At 43.3% G+C, this 20,461-nt stretch overlaps 1 protein-coding gene across 1 annotated transcript in view; it reads right to left on the minus strand.

Moving 5' to 3' along the window:
• brinp3a.2 (bone morphogenetic protein/retinoic acid inducible neural-specific 3a, tandem duplicate 2) overlaps positions 1–13,698 on the minus strand; it is a gene marked incomplete at both ends in the record, with an annotated part of 36,220 nt that extends 22,522 nt beyond the window's left edge. Inside the window, one exon of the mRNA XM_083767853.1 lies at positions 13,436–13,698. Within this exon, the coding sequence (XP_083623979.1) occupies positions 13,436–13,698 (263 nt within the window). The remainder of the gene's footprint in view (positions 1–13,435) is intronic.
• Positions 13,699–20,461: the final 6,763 nt, after the last annotated feature.

Consider the following 20,461-nt stretch of genomic DNA (forward strand, 5'->3'; position numbering starts at 1 on the left):
GGTTTAAAGGTATATTCAGTGATTTCACTCAAAAAACCTTAGGTTTCGTTTTTGGCTGGTACCTAAGCCTTTCATCCAATCAGGATAGAGAGCCAAAAACGAAACCTAAGGTCTTTTGACCCCCAGGGGTTAACTGGGGACAGGGAGGAACTCCTTATATGGTCAGCACACTCTATAGTAGAGAGGATTATCACAACAAAACAAAAGTCATATTTGAATTAAGCGAAATCACTGAATATACCTTTAAATGGAACACACATCCAAGGATGCATACTAGGGCCGTTACTATTCCTTCTTCTATACTGTACGTCAACGACATGAGTGCTGCTCGCTGACGACTCGCCACTCCTGATCTGGAGCGAGGACAAAATGCAGGGTGAGGAAGCTCTCAGTTCCGTATGTTCACCAGAATCCGTATGCGTGGCTTAACCTTAATAACGAACTCTCGCTACACCTTAATGGAAAAATAGAATCCATTCTTTCCGCGTCCCTCAGCAAGGTCAAGCATCGCCACATCCTCACAACACCATTAAGCATACTGTACTAAGTGTACTTACAACCTTACATTTAGATGCCATTGGGATTGGAACTATTCGTATTAAAAACTTTTCAAAGTCATTCAGACCCATTAGTCAAACAGAAACCACTGAGAGAACAGGTGTTTGACTCTACTCTGTTGCGGTTTTCACATATTTCACTATATGTATAGTATATCTCCCTTTTACTGGTTTTCTGGGTCTTTTCAAGTCTTATAAATAAAACATGAGAAAAGGAGAATAAGAAAGATAATAAGATACACTATTAGCCGTCCTCACACAATCTGTTTTCCAGTCGATCTTTTTGTAGAATTGGTTGCCTAGGGCAGTTCTTTGAGAGCTCTTGGATGCAAATGTCAGTGTTATGAATCATATCATGAAAAAACATTCTGTAATCAGTGGCCTGCATTAGCAGACCTGTCTGTCTGTCTGTCTGTCTGTCTGTCTTGTCTGTCTTCTGTTACGTTCTATGGTAGCTGGTGATCGGCTCAAACAAAACATACGCTTAAAAATGTTGAAATGTTGACGGATTTACAAACGGGTTGGTTTATTACTAATGTCACCAAACACGGCTATGATTCAGGATGCTTATCGGCTTAACGTTTTTATTTTTTTATGTAGCCGTTGGCATTTTCTTGTGCATCTTTTCTCGAAGTGGGTTGAAAATTGCACAGTATAAGTAAACTTTTCAATTAAATGTAGTGTAGTAAAAGTATTTGGATCTGAGATGTAGTGGGGTAGGAGACGTAATTGGAAATTGGAAATACTCCAGTTAAGTAAAAGTACCAAAATGTTACTTAAGTATAGCAGTGGTTCCCAAAGTGGCGTCTGGGGACCCCTAGGGGTCCTTGAGGGAGTTCCAGGGGGTCCCCAGCTAAATGATAGTTAGGAACCAAATGTACCCTTATGGGTCTGTAACTCAGAGAGTGTACAAATGGTTCAATTTTGTACACTCTCTGTACACTCTCAGAGCTAAATTAACTTTGATTTTACAATATACATTGGGGTCCCAGAGATAGAAATGCCATTATTAAATAGGGGACCGTAGCCTAATTCGGCCCTTGAAATGAAAATGGTTTTAACCCATTTTGGGGGGGGAACCCATTTTGGTATGTTATGCTTTAGCTATTGAAAAATAGCAGATCTACAAGCTCATAGCGCGCCACCGAGTGGCGTGCTACGAGCTTGTAGGTCTGCTATTTTTGAAAAATCGAAGAACCACTGACGTAGAAACATAGCTTTTTCAGAAAACTGTCAGGATGTAGAAGACATTTTTAGAATCTGATCTCAGGTCAAAATGGTTTTAAAGTCACTGCTAGAGCCACTGAAGTATATAGTACAACTGGGTAAAATGTACTTTCTAACCACTGAAAAGAGGATGGAAGACAGTATGAAGGCACTGTATATAGCCGTGCACAAATGGCACAGATGGTTTCCGGCACTGCTCCCATGTGCTCCCGTTCGCCTCGAGCATTTGCACTCGGAGCCATTTGGAACTAGACGTCCCCAGCAGCACTCCCGCGGTCGTGTGTGTGTGCACAGAGCAGATAAGGCTGCTGCTGCAACTTGTAGCGTTGGCTGTTGTCATAGCAGTGAAGTGCCGCAGAGTTATTTCACACACACATAATAAACCTGACTAATGTTCAGCCTAAATGAACAATTACCGTACGTACAATCGGATTGCTCCTCGCAAGGTGCCCACGCAGCCCACTAGCGATTACACAAATCTTAAGTTTCACTCCAGGTCTAACAACAACACTTCTTGCATGCCACGTACTGGTAATCATGTATCATTGTTTCAGAAAATATATTTACATTTGGTCCTTCTCCTCCTACGCACCAGGAGGTAGGTGTGCAAAAGACTTGCTTTTCTAACTTTGCGTTTTAGTTATATAATCCTGGACCAGAAGTCATTACAGTATATTATATCCTGTACTGCTCACTCATAACTCTGTATATTACATACTGTGCTGAAGTCTGGGGCAACACCTACCGTATACAACCAGTACAAACTATCACCCTACTGCAAGAAAAAGCCATACGGATTGTTAATGGGGTTGACTATATGTTCACCCTACCAATGAATTATTTGCAAACTGTCGTGCTTTGAAATGTAAGGGTTTAGTTGATTTAAAAACATTAGAGATACTGTTTAGAGCTAAAATGGAAATTGTATTAAGGGTTAATTGTTCTCAATGAGAGAGAGCTGTTATTCACTCAGAGGAAAATGTATGTTTAAACAACAAAAAGGAAATGTGAGAAGTAGATGTATAACGATAAAGGGAGTCAAGCTGTGGAATAGATGTGATGATGAACTGAAAGAATGTGGAGCTAAGGATATTCAAAAGCAAAGTAATAAATAGCTACACAGAGTAAAGTTTCAATTAAAGTGTTACTGGGTTTTTGACCATAGTGCTTAATCAGCTATGAAGTGTCTTTTTTGTGTGTGTGGAAATGATATTACTGTGACTATTATTAGCATGTAAAAGCATGTAAGCACATTTTAATATATTATATATATTTTATGTTGAGGACACTTATTGAAGGTTGCGAAAACAAAACAATGAAATAAATTGCATGGATTGTACTTGCAGCACAATGCATTCTCCAAGGAAGGAATGATATAGCTATACAATGTTGCACAGTGATCTTTCCACAGTAAGAGCTTGACTGCTGTAATCAGAGCAGGTTGAGCAACCTTGGCTGCCGCTGATGGATGGAGAGACTATGGCCTTTTGAAAGGGTGTAGATCATATTAAAGCAGGAGTAATGAGCGAAAGCCCCAACAGCCAGATGTTTGAATGATATATATACATTCAATGAAAACCCCTCTTGAATTCAAGCTACTTCACGCAAAGGCACCATTATGTGCAGTGGAAAACGTTTGTATCTTATTTTATCATGAATTCATGATGAATTGAACATGGCGGGCCCTATTGTAAACAAGTTAATCAACTTAATCGGGCGTTGTAGTAGCCACGGGGTAATCTAAGCGGTGGATATTGCTCTTGTCTTCATGTCTTTATGTATGTAAATTGTCTTGTTCTTTGTGTTATGTCAAATGTGTGCATATGTGTTCTGCAGCAGCATACTTGGCTGCTGTGTCGCAAGACAAATTTCTGTGTGAACTGACAATACAGTACTATATCAGATCATATCATATCAAGTGTAATACTTTATGGTGTCGTCCACAGTTAACAGTTTTGTATTGATTTGTGCTTGAAATGAATGTACTGTAATTCTCCAACCTGTTAATCCATTTAGACTTGACGTCGAAATAAAAGAAAAGTCTTCAGAAAAGAATATATATTCAAAGATTTGTGCCGCATTTTCAAGATTTTTCAAGAATAGCAGCGCTATGAGCTTGTAGATCTGCTATTTTTCAATAGCTAAAGTATAATATAATGCTTAGTTAAAACACCAAAAGGGGTTCCCACCCAGAATGGGTTAATAAATTCATCAATCAATTTTGGTAAATGAGACCCACAGAGGGGAGAGATGAAGTGCATTGTATGCAAGGTAAATATAATTAGTCCCATGTATTGAATCTGTTTAAATGCCCTCCTGTGTGTGTGTAAATATTGATCAGCATTCATTCACAGCCTCCTAAATTATAATAAATGAACCCACATTAACATAATCCAAAGTAAAAGTCGAGGCATCCCAAGTACTAATGAGGATACTTTGGACATTGTTTAGTTATATGTTCAAAAAGTTTGATAGTTAAATCCCCTCTTACTAACAAAATGGATGCAGCCTATATACGAATGTACTTTCATCATGTTTCGTAAATGAGACCCGCAGAGGGTAGAATGGATGCTCTGACCTTTTTGCTGCACTGTAGTATTTACACGAAAGGCTTTGACTAATTTGTCGGTCAGGTGTGTCGTCCGTGGTTATTAATCTTCGCTTCCAAATAAATGACCTCTTCAAGTGGGACGCACCGTATACGTGTGTCTCCCGAGTTCCACTTTGCAATGTGAGATCGCGAGGGGGGGGGGGGGGGGGGGGGGGGGGGGGTAGACAGACAGAGAGAGAGAGAGTCCCCTCTATTGTTGAAGGTGATAATTAAGCTAGTACTGTCTTGTCCGAACCCCCCGATAGATAGGCCAGTACCTGGCCTATCTGGCATACTGGCATGTGTCCCAGAGCAGTGGTTCCCAAACGTTTTCATGTCGAGGACCCCCAAATTGACACTGATGAGCCCGCGGACCCCCATTTGAAGAGACATGCCTGCAGGGACCCCCATAAGACAAGATGTTTACGGCTCTAGCAGTGATTCTCAACCCGTTTAATTTGAAGGACGCCCAGTTTGACATGCATTAGTCTGCGGACCCCCATTTAATGACATTTATGACATCTATCTCTGAGACCCCAATTTATATTGTAAAATCAACGTTAATTTAACTCTGAGAGTGTACAAACAGAACCAAATGGACCCGTCACTCTCAGAGTTACAGACCCATAAGGGTCCATTTGGTTCCAAACTATCATTTAGCTGGGCACCCCCTGGAACTCCCTCAAGTACCCCTGGGGGTCCCCGGACCCCACTTTGGGAACCACTGTCCTAGAGGGAGATGAGGGGATGAAATAGCTTTCACTGCAGTTTATTTTATCAGTATATTATTTTTTTGGGGTGAAGGGACTGAAGTCCTGCCAAGAAGTTGTTATTATAAATCTTACTCTGCTTCAGCTTGATGCATAATTTGAATGGTTTGTATCAGTGTGGCCTTGATCATATTAAAGTGAGTAAGTTCAAAGGCTTATGACGGTAGAACTGTTATATATGGACCATCCATCCATCTTCAACCGCTTATCCGTAGTCTGGTCGCGGGGGCAACAGCTCCACCAGAGAGCTCCAGACTTCCCTCTCCAGAGCAACATTAGTAAGATTAGACTCGGCCAGTGAGTCAATGTAATCCCTCCAACTGTGCCTTGGTCTGCCCCGGGGTCTCCACCCAGTGGGATGTGCCTCGAGGACCTCCCTATAGGGAGACGTCCGAGAGGCATCGTAACCAGATGCCCGCACCACCTAAGCTGGCTCATTTCCAGGCAAAGAAGCAGCGGCTGTACTCCGAGTCTCTCTCGCGTCACTTTTTTAACACAATTTTGGCCTTGGACGAGTATACACGTCTTTTATATCAAAACCATGGAGTGCCTTTTTTATTGATAACCCCCCCCCCCCCCCCCCCTTTTTTCCTCCTTCTGCAGTGTACTCCTTGTTGATTCGCGCATGCGCACTGCCGTTCACTTCCTTGTTTGCGGCTCAATGGTTTTGAACAGATTCTGTCTTAATTTCTGACTTCAGCATGCCTCTCGTTTTGAATATTAACGCTTCAAGAAAGACTTTAGCTTCTCATTTGGAATATTAACGCTTCTAGAGAGACTTTAGCATATCCAGCGCGAGGTAAGAATGGAAGATTATGCCTCCCGGTTTTGGTGGTGAATGGAGGAACCTTTCCGAGTAAAATCTGCCTTATCTGATGGCACTCTATATAGCTCCATTATTTTTGAAAACCTCTGGCACATTCTAAGTGTTAAGAATGGGGATCAGGGAGTGTGATTATATGGATTTATTCATTGGCACTTGAAAGGTATATTCTATTTTACATAAATTACACATGCATGAAGTTATCTTAATGTAACACAACCACGTGCATTATGCAATATGTTCAGAGCATAGCCAAATGCATGTCAACACTCTTGCCTGCACCCTATAGTGAATATGGCAGCGCCCCCATGGCAATGTTTGCAATGGACAGGTGGTTAGAATCGAGGGCCAACTTTGTTTTTGCTGTGGGAAGCCATGTTTTACATTCACCATAACACTCTAGTGTAAATCCCCAAAACACGCAAGCATTCGAAAAAACTAAAAACACACAAAAAAAAAAGACACGCCATGTTTGGTTTTCTTCAAGGCACTCATTAGCAACCCTTTCAAATTTGATCAGCAAAGAAGGCAGGGGGGGAAAATTGAAAGGCGGGATGAGAGGGTATACGATTTCATTAGCTGTTTCGTTGCTGTGGTCGATCATGCCACTGTAACTAGAGGCACCGCCTCTCGTAATTCATCTTCTCCTGTCATTGAGCATTTATTAGGATTTAGCAGAAATCCACATTCCACGGGAGGAAAACCGGACTACGGAAATAATATTGTCACTTTCAATCGCCTCTGCCCTGTGTGAGAAAGATTATACGTTTCACTAAGCAATGGATTGGGGGGGGAAAAAGAAAAGAAAAGACAATAATAATTTGAAAACAAACATGAGCATGAGCAAACTTTTTGCTCTGCACTAGTCACCCTTATCTCAGCAATGGTCACTGTGGAGTTTGCATGTTCTCCCCGTGTCCCCTAGCTAGGGTAAATAGCATGCAGTACTCCTGGTCTCTAAACTACCTCCCCCTGGCAGGGCGCCTGAAAAAAGGAACTGGTCGGAATAATGTGTTCCTCCCACACACTACGTTCGGCCAGGGAAACTCCCCCCTGTCAGGTGAAAAGAAGCAGCTTGGACTCCTCATGCATAGAAGGGCGCATGAGGTCAGTCCCAGGTTGGCAGAGGAAGTGTAGAGCCCAGGATTACATTAGATAATGGTCACTGGCACTGATTTGACCTGTCGGTGCACCACTGAAGTCAGATGGGCAAAGAAAGAAGAGAATGCCCGTCTATACATTTTTGCAGCATTGAAATTGTGACACAAAAAAAAGGACAAAGAAATTGACACTTACAGTAAGAGGAGTGCTATTAAATTTGTTACCTTTCCATCACCAGCTTGTTTACCCCGGGGCGGAACAAGTTTTTGATGTCTCGGGAATCTCTGGGGTGGGTTTTTTAAGAGGGAACAACAGACAGGGAACATCAGTAACAATGTTCCAGTGGGGTGTAGACTCTGTATAGCTCTGGGGGAGACTTCTCTACAGCACTCACCTCAACCTTGTTCTCTCTCTCAGCACCTGCGGATTCCCCTGTGGCTTTAAAAAGGCTGCTGCTGTTCATTGTACTTTAAGTGGCTCCTATATCAAAGTGTAAGCATGTTTCCTCTGATCAAGTTAAATTCATAGGGCGGGCAGTCAGTCACGTCCTGCCTATTAAGAGTTTGTGTGACAACGGGCATTGTTGTGGGACACAAATTCCCCGTAGGCCTACTTAATGTGTCAATACGCGTGATATTAAGGTTTACTGCGGATCATTCTGCGGGTTATAATTCACGTTTCACCCTTAAAGTTGATTTGCAGCCGAACCTGATGCAAGAGGAGTGTGGCATAAAACCTATGCTGAGATCATCTTAAAGACATAGTTCTGCTACAGTGTGACTGCTGAAACCATCTGCACACCGACCGTCTCGTCTGCTGAGAATGTGGTGCAGTGTGTTCAGGTTACAGTCAGCCTGCTTGAAATGCCAGTGATATGCATGGCCTTGTTACAAATGATATAGATTTCTCCTTCAATTAATTTTGGCTTATTGCAATCCCTGCAAAACATCCCCTAATCTCCTGTAAAACAAATTCTAGTCCTTGTGAATGTTCATTTGAATCACCGTTCAAAAACTAAAACTAAAACTTATTGTTGGGGACTGTGGGTGCATATAGCGAAATATGTTTGACGTATTGCAATCATGCATGAATATTGCTTATGAATCACAGAATGTATACGTGAAACAGTATAGGCTAATAATGTGCCTGCGTGTATTCTTTTGATTCAATGCAATGCGATTTAATTCAATTTAGGAAGATTTAGAGGCTATTTACCTTTTTTGGTTGTTCCCCCCCCCCCCCCCTTTAATACCATCACTATTAATCAAGTCGGTACAGTAATCTAACGGGCTTCAAACACAGCCTTGCGGCTGACAGAAGCCTCTCAAGGGAGTCGGTGATAATGCAGAGTAATAAGTATTAAGAGCTCACTAATCACTTGGCCACACGATAAGACTATTAATCTTGCCACCCATGCACCTCGGCTCCAACGGGCCACTGTCTTTGTGCCAGAGCAGGGGGAATAAAAAAAAAAAAGCTCTAACACAGCAGCTGATCACCGGAGCCATAAAGCATCCTAGCAGCCGATCCATAAGACGTCAACAACCATGTCTGACTCTCCGTTTCCAGACAGCCTCCTGGACCTCGTCACTCTCCATTACCGCGTGCGTGATTTATGGCACGGCCGCAACTAATTTGACCACTATAGCTGAAACCTCACATCGTTGTCCTCATTTCCTTCAGCTGTGCCAATCCAAATATTTCACTTCAATACTTACTATACTGTATAATCTGCATGTGTAGGAGAAGGTCCAGTGAAATGCAATACCGTGGCCCAAGTATACAGCCATACCGCTGTGTGTTAACACGTCGTAAAGACTCGTAAATCAAAACCTGTCCAGCTGTGTGCAAGGTGTCGTGTGATTATCGACTCCAAGCACATTTACTGGATGACAGCACAAGCCCAAATAATGTGCTCCCCACCAGAAAATCCCAAGCAAGGTTTTCACTACGCTAAAACCACCCTTGTAAATTGCCAACAGTCAACAGTATAGCCTGTTGTGTCATATTACAACTTGCGCCTCACTGAATACCTGTTACCATAATGGTTATGCTGTTTATAATGTAAACGTTTTCGCAATAGAAATGCCTGCTCATCGGATAAGAGAAATGAGTAAAAGCACAAATGTTGCAAGTAACAGCAGTTACAGTAAAATTATGTTAAGTATTCAACTTTCAATTACAATGTAGGTCTTGTAGGCACTAAAACTATTCTAAATAAAACATAATATGTGAACAAGTATAACCAACACGCCAGCGTAGTGTAAATAGAAACTATCAAATGACTGTAATAAAAATGATAAAAACACCACTGATACAGCATCTTGTACAGCTCTTGTCTGGAACGTCATTTATTAGTCATCGTCTGCTATTCAACAAATATATATTTAAACTGTAATGGCAGTTTTTGTGGGATAACTCGCTGACAGATGAAAGTAGTTCACTTCCTTCCTCAGCCATCTCCATTAATTTATCCACCTCACCTGATATGAGTGCAGTACAATTTATTCCGTCCAATATAATTTCCACTGGAGCATTTTAATAGGGGTTAGGCAAGGACTCACCAAAAATTCTGCCTCATGTTATAATCTACAGCTGAAACTCTCAATGGCACATAAATCCTGGATATTGTTATTAATAAAGTACGTAAGCCTCAGACTAAATCAATATTTGCCCCTTGGTGCATTTTTCATGCTTCTGGTAGTTGACTCTTAATAGGTTTTACCAGTCAGCAGTGCACATGCAAGTATTGCACTGCATTTACAAAGACATTTAATGTAGGCCTCTATCTCTCTATCTATGAATGCACCATACGGTACTGTTAGGTCTGTCTGTCTGTCTGTCTGTCTGTACGTACGTGTGTACGGCTGTAACCCACTTAACTGGAGAACCGTTCGCCCCACCGACTCTGAATTCGACACACGTGTTCCACGCCCCCACAGGGAGTGCAGTGCCCGGTGTCGGGTCGGTCGGACACACGGTTGTCCAGATCCGCCACAAAAGGCCTCTGCCCGGGCTCTGGACAGGGCCCCTGCCCAGGGTCCATATATGGAGCTGGCCTGTTCTAGTTCTGACTTCACAACACTCCATATTTGGGCATGTCTGACACAGAACTCCATATATAGGAATAAAGTCAAAGTGACCGATCCAGAAATCTACATACTATACATCAGGGGTGCCCAAAAGGTAGATCATGATCTACCAGTAGATCACAAAGGCTGTGCAGGTAGACCACATGACATGCCCCAAAATAATTATAATTAAAATATAAAAACTAAAGTTTAACCCTTCTTTTTGGCATCTGCCACGTTAGGTGACTTGATTGATTGACCAGAATGGCCTGTTGGCTCCCTTCATGGCTTCTAAATGTAGAAGAACCTGAAAACCTACCACTTCCAAAGAATGGGGGCAAGGCTTTTTCCCCCCACTATTTCACTTTCTAAGTGTGTTTGTCTTAGCGCCGCTATTCCAAACCTCCCTCAGTTTTTATTTATTTTTATTCGGTGTGGGTAGATCATGTTGGGCTGGTCATTTTAAAAGTAGCTCTCAAGTCAAAAAGGTGTGGGCACCCCTGCTATACATACATACATACATACATACATACATACATACATACATAAATATATGAAGGTATTGCGGGCAGGGATTTTTACAAAAAAGCCCCCCCTTTTAAAATACATACACACATACATACATACATTTCAGAAGTTTTAGCAGTTTTTAAGGACCCACTTTTAGGCCAGTGCACCAGAGCAAACTCTTGCCTTTTTTTAAACCCTACCCATTTTAACCAAATACATACATACATACATACATACGTACATACATACATATATGCGGTCTAGCTTAAACTTGGACTCAGGGGGGTGGACGCCTCTGCCTTGCATAGTCCCCAGTGAATAGGCAGTTTGCCCTTCACTGGTAACCCTATTTTGGACTTATTTTTAAATATATGAAGGTATTGCGGGCAGGGATTTTTACAAAAAAGCCCCCCTTTTAAAATACATACACACATACATACCTAGATACATACATTTCAGAAGTTTTAGCAGTTTTTAAGGACCCACTTTTAGGCCAGTGCATCAGAGCAAACTCTTGCCTTTTTTTAAACCCTACCCATTTTAACCAAATACATACATACATACATACATTTATATGGGCATACAAGGGACACAGACAGATGGGTGGAACGGGTATTCATGACACAGGTACAACGGGTATTGCATAGCCGGGTGGGGCATGTATCTCCAACTTACATCGTTACCGACTCGTTGCTGCCCTGCTGGCAGTCACAGAAGCACTGCATGCTGCCCAAGCTGCTTCCCACTCTGCAGTACTGATTCTCCTAGACCTATCAGCAGCATTTGACACAGTGAACCACCAGCTGCTCCTAGACACCCTAGCGGAGCTAGGCATCGGTGGAACGGCACTAAAGTGGTTCTCCTCCTACCTCACCGACCGGACCTACCAGGTTTCCTGGAAAGGTCTGTTATCATCCCCCCGAACCCTCCAAACTGGGGTCCCACAGGGATCTGTACTTGGTCCCCTCCTTTTCTCACTGTACACTAAATCCCTTGGCACTATCATCTCTGCTCACAATATATCCTATCACTGCTACACCGATGACACACAACTGTTCCTATCCTTTCCCCCCTCTGCCACTCAGGTGGAAGAGCGCATCACTGCATGCCTGGCTGACATCTCACAGTGGATGTCCTCCAACCACCTCAAGCTGAACCCAGACAAGACTGAGCTTCTCTTCTTCCCAGCTAAGTCCTGCCCTATGCGGGAGCTAACTATTTCCGTAGACAACGCCCTGGTAACGTCTGTCCCAACAGCCAGGAATCTTGGTGTTGTCCTGGATAGTCAGCTCTCGTTCAAAGCTCACATCACAGCTGTCACTCGATCATGTAGGTTCACACTCTATAACATACGACGAATTAGACCGTTCCTCACCCAGGAATCAGCCCAGCTCCTAATCCAGACAACAGTCTTGTCAAAACTCGACTATTGTAACTCCCTCCTTACTGGCCTACCAGCATGTGCACTTAAGCCTCTCCAGCTGATCCAAAATGCAGCAGCTCGCTTGGTCTTCAACCAGCCAAAATTCTCACATGTCTCCCCCCTGCTCCGCTCCCTCCACTGGCTCCCGGTCGCTGCCCGCACAGAATACAAAACTCTGATGCTGGCATTCAAAGCAACCAAAGGTATGGCTCCCCCATATCTTACAAGTATGATTGAACCCTACAAACCCTCCCGCGCACTCAGATCAGCCAACGCAGGGAAACTGGAAGTACCCTCACTAAAAACGCCGGGCCAACGCTCCACACGTCCCAAACTCTTCTCCCTTCTGGCTCCAAAACTGTGGAATGCACTTCCCATTGCAGTCAGAACTGCAGCATCACTCCCAATCTTCCGCCGTAGCCTGAAAACCCACCTTTTCAGACTCCATCATGGCCCATAGCACTTACCCTAACCCCTTAGATAGCATTTCTGTTGGCTTAGATAGCATTTGACACAGACTTATAGCATGTTATGTAGACAGCACTATAATTGTATTGTATATAGTTATAGCACGCCATAGTACATATGTATAGCATAGTAGTAAATATGTATAGTTTATATGTATAGTGTATGTATAGTTTCATTATATAGATATTCCACTGTTACTTTCTTAGCTTACGCATGTTTCATGATATTGATAAATGCTTTTATGTGATGTATTCCCATGCTTTTGTTCTTGCTTAAATGTAAGTCTCTCTGGATTAAGAGCGTCTGCTAAATGCCTAAATTGTAAAATTGTAAATTGTTGCTCTACAGCCGGGCACCGGTCTAGTTTTCAAAATCTCAAAATCACCAAAATGATGCCCTGCACTGTCCCCCACTGCACTGCACTGTCCCTCACTGCACTGCACTATCCCCCACTGCACTGCACTGTCCCCCACACTGAATGAGCACAAGTTCCGACTGTACCATCTGAGCCATTCATTCATCTGAATTTATTTCCCGTTGTCACACGGGAACGTGGAGTCAATTTGTTCCTGCTGAAGACAAATACCCGAACACCACACGTAATAATAAGAAACCTCAGAAAACCACTTTCTGTTTGTGTACTAGTTTTCCACCAGCTGGAGTCTGATCGCCATCCTGCCCCACATTTCTCTCACCTCTTCCTCTATGAAACCAGATAGGCCTTTTGAAAGTGACAGTATGCACGTGTGCATGTATCACTTCTCCGGACATGCATAAACAATCCTACTCCAGGCAGGGGTCTGCATTCATGGCAACAGCGTGACAGTTCCCCTGCACGGGTTCCAAATGTTGCATGTTAATGTCGTGACCGAGAGAGAGAGACACACTCACTCACCTATAAATCTTGTATCTGGTGGAGAAGCCCTGGCGGTTCTTCTCCACAAAGTCTACGTACTCCGGGGAGTGGTGGAAGGGCCCTTTGTCAGACAGCAGCCAGTCCAGGGGCCCCCCTCCGGGCTTGTCACCGGGGACGCCGCCGCCTCCGCCACCACCGGCCGTGGCTGATGCTGCTGCTGCTGCGGCCGCCACGCACGCTGTCCACACACACACCCAGCAGTGCACGCTGAGACGGAGGCTGACGGCGACCCATGGAGCCATCAGAGGCGGGAGGGACGCGAGGCGGGGATGAGGTGGCGGTGGTGGTGGTGGCGGGGGGGAGGGGGGGCAGTGGGTGGGTGGGTGGGTGGGGGAGAGAGGGGTCTAGCAGTCGAAGCCACACGTTGTCAGCTTGCTCCTCCACTGGGACACCCGGGGGACCTGCATACCCTCAATGCCCCCCATGCACCTAAACGACAGAGAGAGAGAGAGAGAGAGAGAGAGAGAGAGAGAGAGAGATATAAAGGATATAAAGATAATGTGGTGGTGTATGGTGGGTGTACTGTATATGCACACACACATGTACACCAAAGGCACGCACGCATGCACGCGTGCACACGACACAGGGAAACAAAAAGAACAAAGCCATGAGGGGCTAAACGAGCATGCGAGTGAACTCAAAGTTGTCGTTCCTCTTTTATAATTACACAACGATGCACAATTACACAACGACGCCTCTTGTTTTCAACATTAATATTTATCGAGCTCCAGCACTGGCTTTGAGCTGTGCGCACCGCCACTGCAGAATTTAACATCCCTTCCTACATGTATTCTCAGTTACCAAGCCAGCAGTGGAAAAAAGTAACCTTTCTTGCTAAAATGTCTTGCTCTGTGGTATATCAGGCTCCTGCAGCTGCTCCAACCCTCGTCCAGGGTTCACATCAGTCTCCATCAACTTCTCAAGGCCTGTCAATCAACTCCCCCGCAGCCATGTGCAACCAGCTGCTGTGCAAGATGTATGACTCTCTCTCTCTCTGTGTGCGTGTGTGCGTGCGTGTGTGTGTGCGCGTAGAGACGTACGCGCAGGTGTGAGGTGTCAGCGGTGATGTGGAGAGTTGAGTCTCATTACAGTATTCTGATGACAATCTGTCAAGTGAATTCAGCCGTTGTGCGTGCGCTCGCTCGTTCGTGCGCGTGTGCGTGAGTGAGTTAGTAAAAACAAAACAAAAAAGTCTGTGCGTTGGTTCAAAAAAAATAAAAGTCACACAATAACAGCAAGATGGCAAAGCAAGTAATATGTCCGGTAGCTCATGAAGACATGTTGGACATACGAACAGAGGAAGAGGGGGAAATACAGATAGGCATTGCTGCCGTTGTTTGAGCTATAGAGACAGAGAGAAAGAAGAGGCAGACAGAGAGGGAGGACGGTTCATTATTGAAAGTTAACCAAGCAGGGAGAGATAGGGAGAGATACGGAGATGAGATGAGTTGAGATGGCGTTTGCCTTGAAATTGATTTTAGTCTGGCGTCAGGTTTTTAACTGGCCATCACTCATCAGCCTTGCACTGTCTGACCCGTGCGCGTGTGTGCGCGTGCGTGTGTGTGTGTGTGTGTGTGTGTGTGCGTGCTTCTTTAAACTGTAATATTCACTTATGAGCAGACATGTCCTGCGGATGACCATAATGAACTGGATGTATTTACGATGGATCAGCACTCATAGTGCCTTCCTTCACACAGGGTACATGAGGTTATGTCTCTCATGTCTTCTATAATGGATCTACTGAATATCTTAGTGCAGACATCTAAATGCATAACATGTGTGTGCATTATAAGAGCCAGTGTTGGGGGTGTGTGTGTGTGTGGGGGGGGGGGAGGTCGCTCACATTATAAAAGCCTCAGTATCACTGTTCGTTTAACGCCGTGTTAGTTTAACCAGTCCAATGCGACCATTTGGACCTGTAATAAGGGTCCATTTGCACTGCGCAAAAAGCTTGGAATACGGATGTGTATATTACAGGAAACTCCCGTTAAACTTTCCAACAAACTCCCGTAAACTCCCGAATTGTACCATCACACCTGTATATTACTGTATATGCCCGCTAAACTTGAGGTTTACGGGCAAAATGCAGTGCCCATAATTGCCCGTTAACTCCTCTTTGCACGCAGTGTTGGTTAGGTGTGTACACTTATACATTCGCAATGGATGTAGCAAAATGTAGTGCAGTTCAAACACAGAGTTGCTCTACTGCAGCAGGGCTATACTGTAAAAGATAACATGCTCTACTATTCACTTTTAACTGCCATTTTTTTTATGTCGTTAAAAACACTTAAACCCTACACTTTGTCAACCAGGGGTATACTTTTTTTAATACCGTTTTAAAACATGTGTGCGGTGTCTTATTGGTGTCTCTAAAATTGCAAACCTTATTGCCTTCAGCCACAGCATGTAGCAAATGGGATCGGGGGGAAATATTACTCCTATTGGATTACGTATAGCGGCGTGTCGTGTTCAGAGTGCCCTTCATTCAGGCGTGACTATGTGTGGTTATATGTTAATATCTGAACACAGCAACAGGGGTCATATTTAAACTAGAGCTGGGACTCGATAAAAAAAATTTATCTAATTAATCAGAGGCTTTGCGATTAATTAATCTAGATTAATCGCATTTTAGTTTTTTGGTATCCCAGTGAATCAATGAATAGTGACTACAGGATACCACTCATTTTCAACATTTTACTGTCATTAATATACCTGTTGTGGAAATAATAATAAAAAGTCACCCCATTCTGTGTTGCCTAGAACTGGAGGTCTGAAAAAGAATTAGTAACAGTAACAAGTACATCTCAGTGACATCACAAAGCTGTACTTACTTCATATTGTTACTGTTTTTTGTCAGACCTCCAGTTCTAGGCAACACAAAATGGGGTGACTTTTTATTATTTCCAGTTTTCAGTACTATAGAAAAGCGCCCAGTGAGAAACGTTCCGCGGTGAAAAGAAAGGTGCGATTAATTTATCTGTAGTTAATCGCGATTAATTTTTCTGTAGTTAATTAATCTAAATTAATCGCAATTAGTCCCGGCCCTAATTTAAACACTGTTTAATCAGACCAGTGTGTGTCCAGTGGAAACCTCGTATGAATCTGATCTCAGGTCAGAATGGGTTAATCCTGTCATCCAACAGGCGGCGGTCCAAGAGCTGATGCAGGAAAGAAGAGAGGGCTGGAGAGAGAGCAGGAGGAGAGTGCTTTCTCTCTGTCCCCCGTTGCTCTCTCCTTCTCCCTATATGCCCCTTTCTTTGTCGCTCCCCCCCCTCCTTCTCAGTCTCCTTTCTTTTTCACTTCTCACATATTACTCCCTCCTCGAGAATCTCCACAATCCACTTTGATTCACCTCCCCCCCCCCCCCCCCCCCCCCCCCCCACACGTCGTACATTATGCCTGTAAACATTTATTGTTTTTGTGATCCGACGCAGGTTTGTAATCACATTATCGGTCACACGGAACCTTCCGCTGTAAGCCTTTTGTTATCGGCTGCCTGGGCTGATATCAGATACTCACTTCACGGCGGCTAGGGTGTTATTACGTCACATTTGAAACCATATATGCAAATGGCGCTTTTCATCACACACAGCGTTAAAATGCTCAGCCCCGAGCTCCAAACGTAATCTTAAAACAACGAATTTAATGTTGTGAGCTGCAAGAGCTTTCATTATAGGCAGTAGGCTGGGGCTCCGGTGGATACGTTCAAATATGATTTTGCACTCCATGGGCCAGCAATATCCCGAGGCTGTGTGGAACCTCATGTCTGAAATGAAAGCTGTGTTTGTTCCTGTGAGGTCCTCTCAAAGGGATTCGCGAGGAGGCTTCAAATTATGGGGGGAAATAGATTTCCTCACAGGAATGTAATGAGGTCTGGCGTTCACTCGTGGAATGGTTGAGTGCCAAAATGAATTCATATTGAAAGCGGTGTGGTGTGTCATCACACACAGGCACACTCGACCTACAGTGTACGGCAGAATCAGTGTAGCCAGCTACAGTACAGTATGTGTGCTATAAATGTATACCTGTAATTTCATAATACATTTTGTTTACTCCACACTAGCGCACTAGCACCGAGCTAATCTCAATTTCATGGTAACATCGAAACAATGTAATGTAAGCTTTCATGAGCATTCGTGCTTTTCCAAATGGCTGCTGTGAGGCACTGATGGTTCCAAAGCCGTTCTCTATAAATCGCTTTTGCCTTGCCATACGACACAATATTTTTCACTCCAACTAAAACATTTTTGTGGATACCTGCAAGGTTTCCATCAATGGGGGGGAAAGTATACTATTGCAATTTGTCAGCTAAATTGTGTCCATGACAAGGTCTCTTCTTTTTATTTCTCTCCGGAGGAAATAGCCACTTTAAAATCCTTTTTATTGTGGCTGGTACGTACGGGTGGAGGAGAACTTAAAACAAATGGCCATTTCAATGAAGTAAAGCGACGCGGTTTATACTCTATAATATTTTTATGCACACTGCTTGGCATAATGGCCAGCCATATTCATTAAGCGTCACTGAATCTCAGCTATTTCACCTGAATGAAATACTTAACACGCATCCAGTGACGGCTCCCATAATATGCGACACACGTTTAAACGACCAATTATTACCGGCGGCGGTCAGTCAACTGGCTGAGTCAGCATGCCATGTCTTTAACCCATTTAGACCGAGGCCGATTCTAAAAAAAACTAAACGGCTTCTAAATCTTGACAGTTTTCTGAAAAACCCATGTTTCTATGTCAGTGGTGCTCCAAACATTATCTGTATTTGGCTGCGGACACCCATCTGAAAATATGTAGTTCCAGGGACCTACCAGAAGCAAATATTTCAGTTAAAAATGTTCACTCTGAAAGAATATATATTCAAAGATTTTCGCCACATTTTCACAAGCTCGTAGCGTGACACTTGGTGCCACGCTATGAGCTTGTAGATCTGCTATTTTTCAATAGCTAAAGTATAACATAATGCTTAAAACACCAAAAGGGGTTCCCTTCCTGAATGGGTTAAGACAAACTGCTGTTTCTTATGTGAGAACTTTCTCAAAATGTCCAGAGAGTGATTTGAAAGTGCAAAGATGAGGAAACTGAGAAATACTCAAATATGTAACAATATTAGACCATAATGACCGACCATATTCACATATTTGGGCATGAAGTAGCTAAGGTCTATAAGATAAGATGTTTATTGTTTGGGGTGCTGCTTCTCAAGCAAACATTAAACATTAAAAGCCCATAGACTATGGCTGCCACATGAGATCATTTCTGAAAGCCAGACGTTGGGGGGGAAAAAAACCAAAGTCTGATGTCAAAGATAAGATCTTGGAGAGGATACGATACTTGAAACTAGACCAAACAGATACGTTCGATTTGATATGGCAACCCTTCATACAACATCTGGGATAAATCACCAGCTACAACACTGCTGCTAAATGATGACCAATATACTCTGTAGTCCATTCTGGATCTCAGGGTCTTAGTTTTTAGGGGTCTTTGTTTTTGTCTGTTATATGTTTTTGAATAGTTCAACTAGCCGATCTACATCGCCACATTGTGAGCTTGTAGATCGGCTATTTGAACTATTCAAAAAGGTTGGTCAAAATAGTTTTTAAAAAATAGAAAGAAAAAAAGGCAAAGACTTTAGGGATAAGGGGTTTAGCGTGGATAAGGGGTTTAGCCCTTCAAATCTCTGGCAAAAGGGCTGGAAATCCTGTGAACCGAAGCCATTCTTATATTGTGAATGATGAAGGTTGTCCTTTGGACAGAATAAATTAATAACATATATTGAGATCTCAATAAGAAGGGTGGCTGTGGATCAGGAGGTAGAGCAGGTCGATCCCTGGGTTGGCGATTCAAATCCCGGCTCCTCCTGTCCACATGTCGAAGTGTCCTTGAGCAAGACACTGAACCCCACATTGCCTCCAATGAGTCGGTTGGCGTGAGCTCGCCACCATCGCTGTGTGAATGTGGGAAGTGAGGCGGTCGACTGTTTGCCGCTTCACCTCCCAATGAATGAACCATTGTAAAGCACTTTGAGCAATTGAAAAAGCTCCATAAAAATGCAATTCAATTCATTAAGATGGTTCAATAAGTGACAGTTATACCAGCATGACTGTTTTCCAGGAGAAAACAAAAAATACTCAGCATGTGGGGGCATGCATTAGAGATGCTACCCCGGTTAAAAGCATTGTTGATATTCGAAGACCACCAGCCGGGTAACATGAAGCATGGCGATAACACGCTCATCCTCTAAATGTCGTCCCCTCAGGCAAGAAGCCCTGTGCATAATTAAAATAAAAAAAGGCTAAATGGAATGATGAGGCAGCAGGGGGAGGACATTTTCATTGCAAGCACTGTGCGAGCTCCGGTGGATTCATTTGAATATGACTCGTACAACATGTTGGCCCGGGAATAATATCCTGAGGCTATTTGGAACGTCATGTGTAAAATTACATCTCTCTTTGTTGTTCTGTGTTCCCCTCACTGGACATGCACATGGTGGGAAATACTTTGTACCAGATATTGCACGGGCAATATCCTTTCTATGTATTGGCTCTCAATTGCTGCCTAACCCATTTAGACCTGAGGACGATTCTACAAATGCCTTCTAAATCCTGACAGTTTTCGGAAAAACCCATCTTCTCAAACTATTTCAAGGACCCGTGGACTTATATGTATTTGGCCGCCGACGCCCATCTCAAAATATGTTATTCCAGGGACCCCCAGATGCAAAGATTTGAGTTGAAAACGTTCGCTCTGAAAGAATATATATTTAAAGATCTGCACCACATTTTGCGCTATGAGCTTGTAGATCTGCTATCTAGCTATAATGCTTAAAACACAGAAAGGGGTTCCCGCCTAGAATGGAAAGACAATACTTTGTTTTGATTCGATTTCTGTTCAAGATAATATGCTAAATTCCAAATGTGCCAATTTCAGGAATACCATGACAGTTTGTATTTCTGATATTGACATTTCAATATCGTTTGTTTTAATTTTGAA

Source organism: Protomyctophum parallelum, assembly GCF_964188405.1.
Source record: "Protomyctophum parallelum genome assembly, chromosome: 6".
Classification (NCBI taxonomy): Eukaryota; Metazoa; Chordata; class Actinopteri; order Myctophiformes; family Myctophidae; genus Protomyctophum; species Protomyctophum parallelum.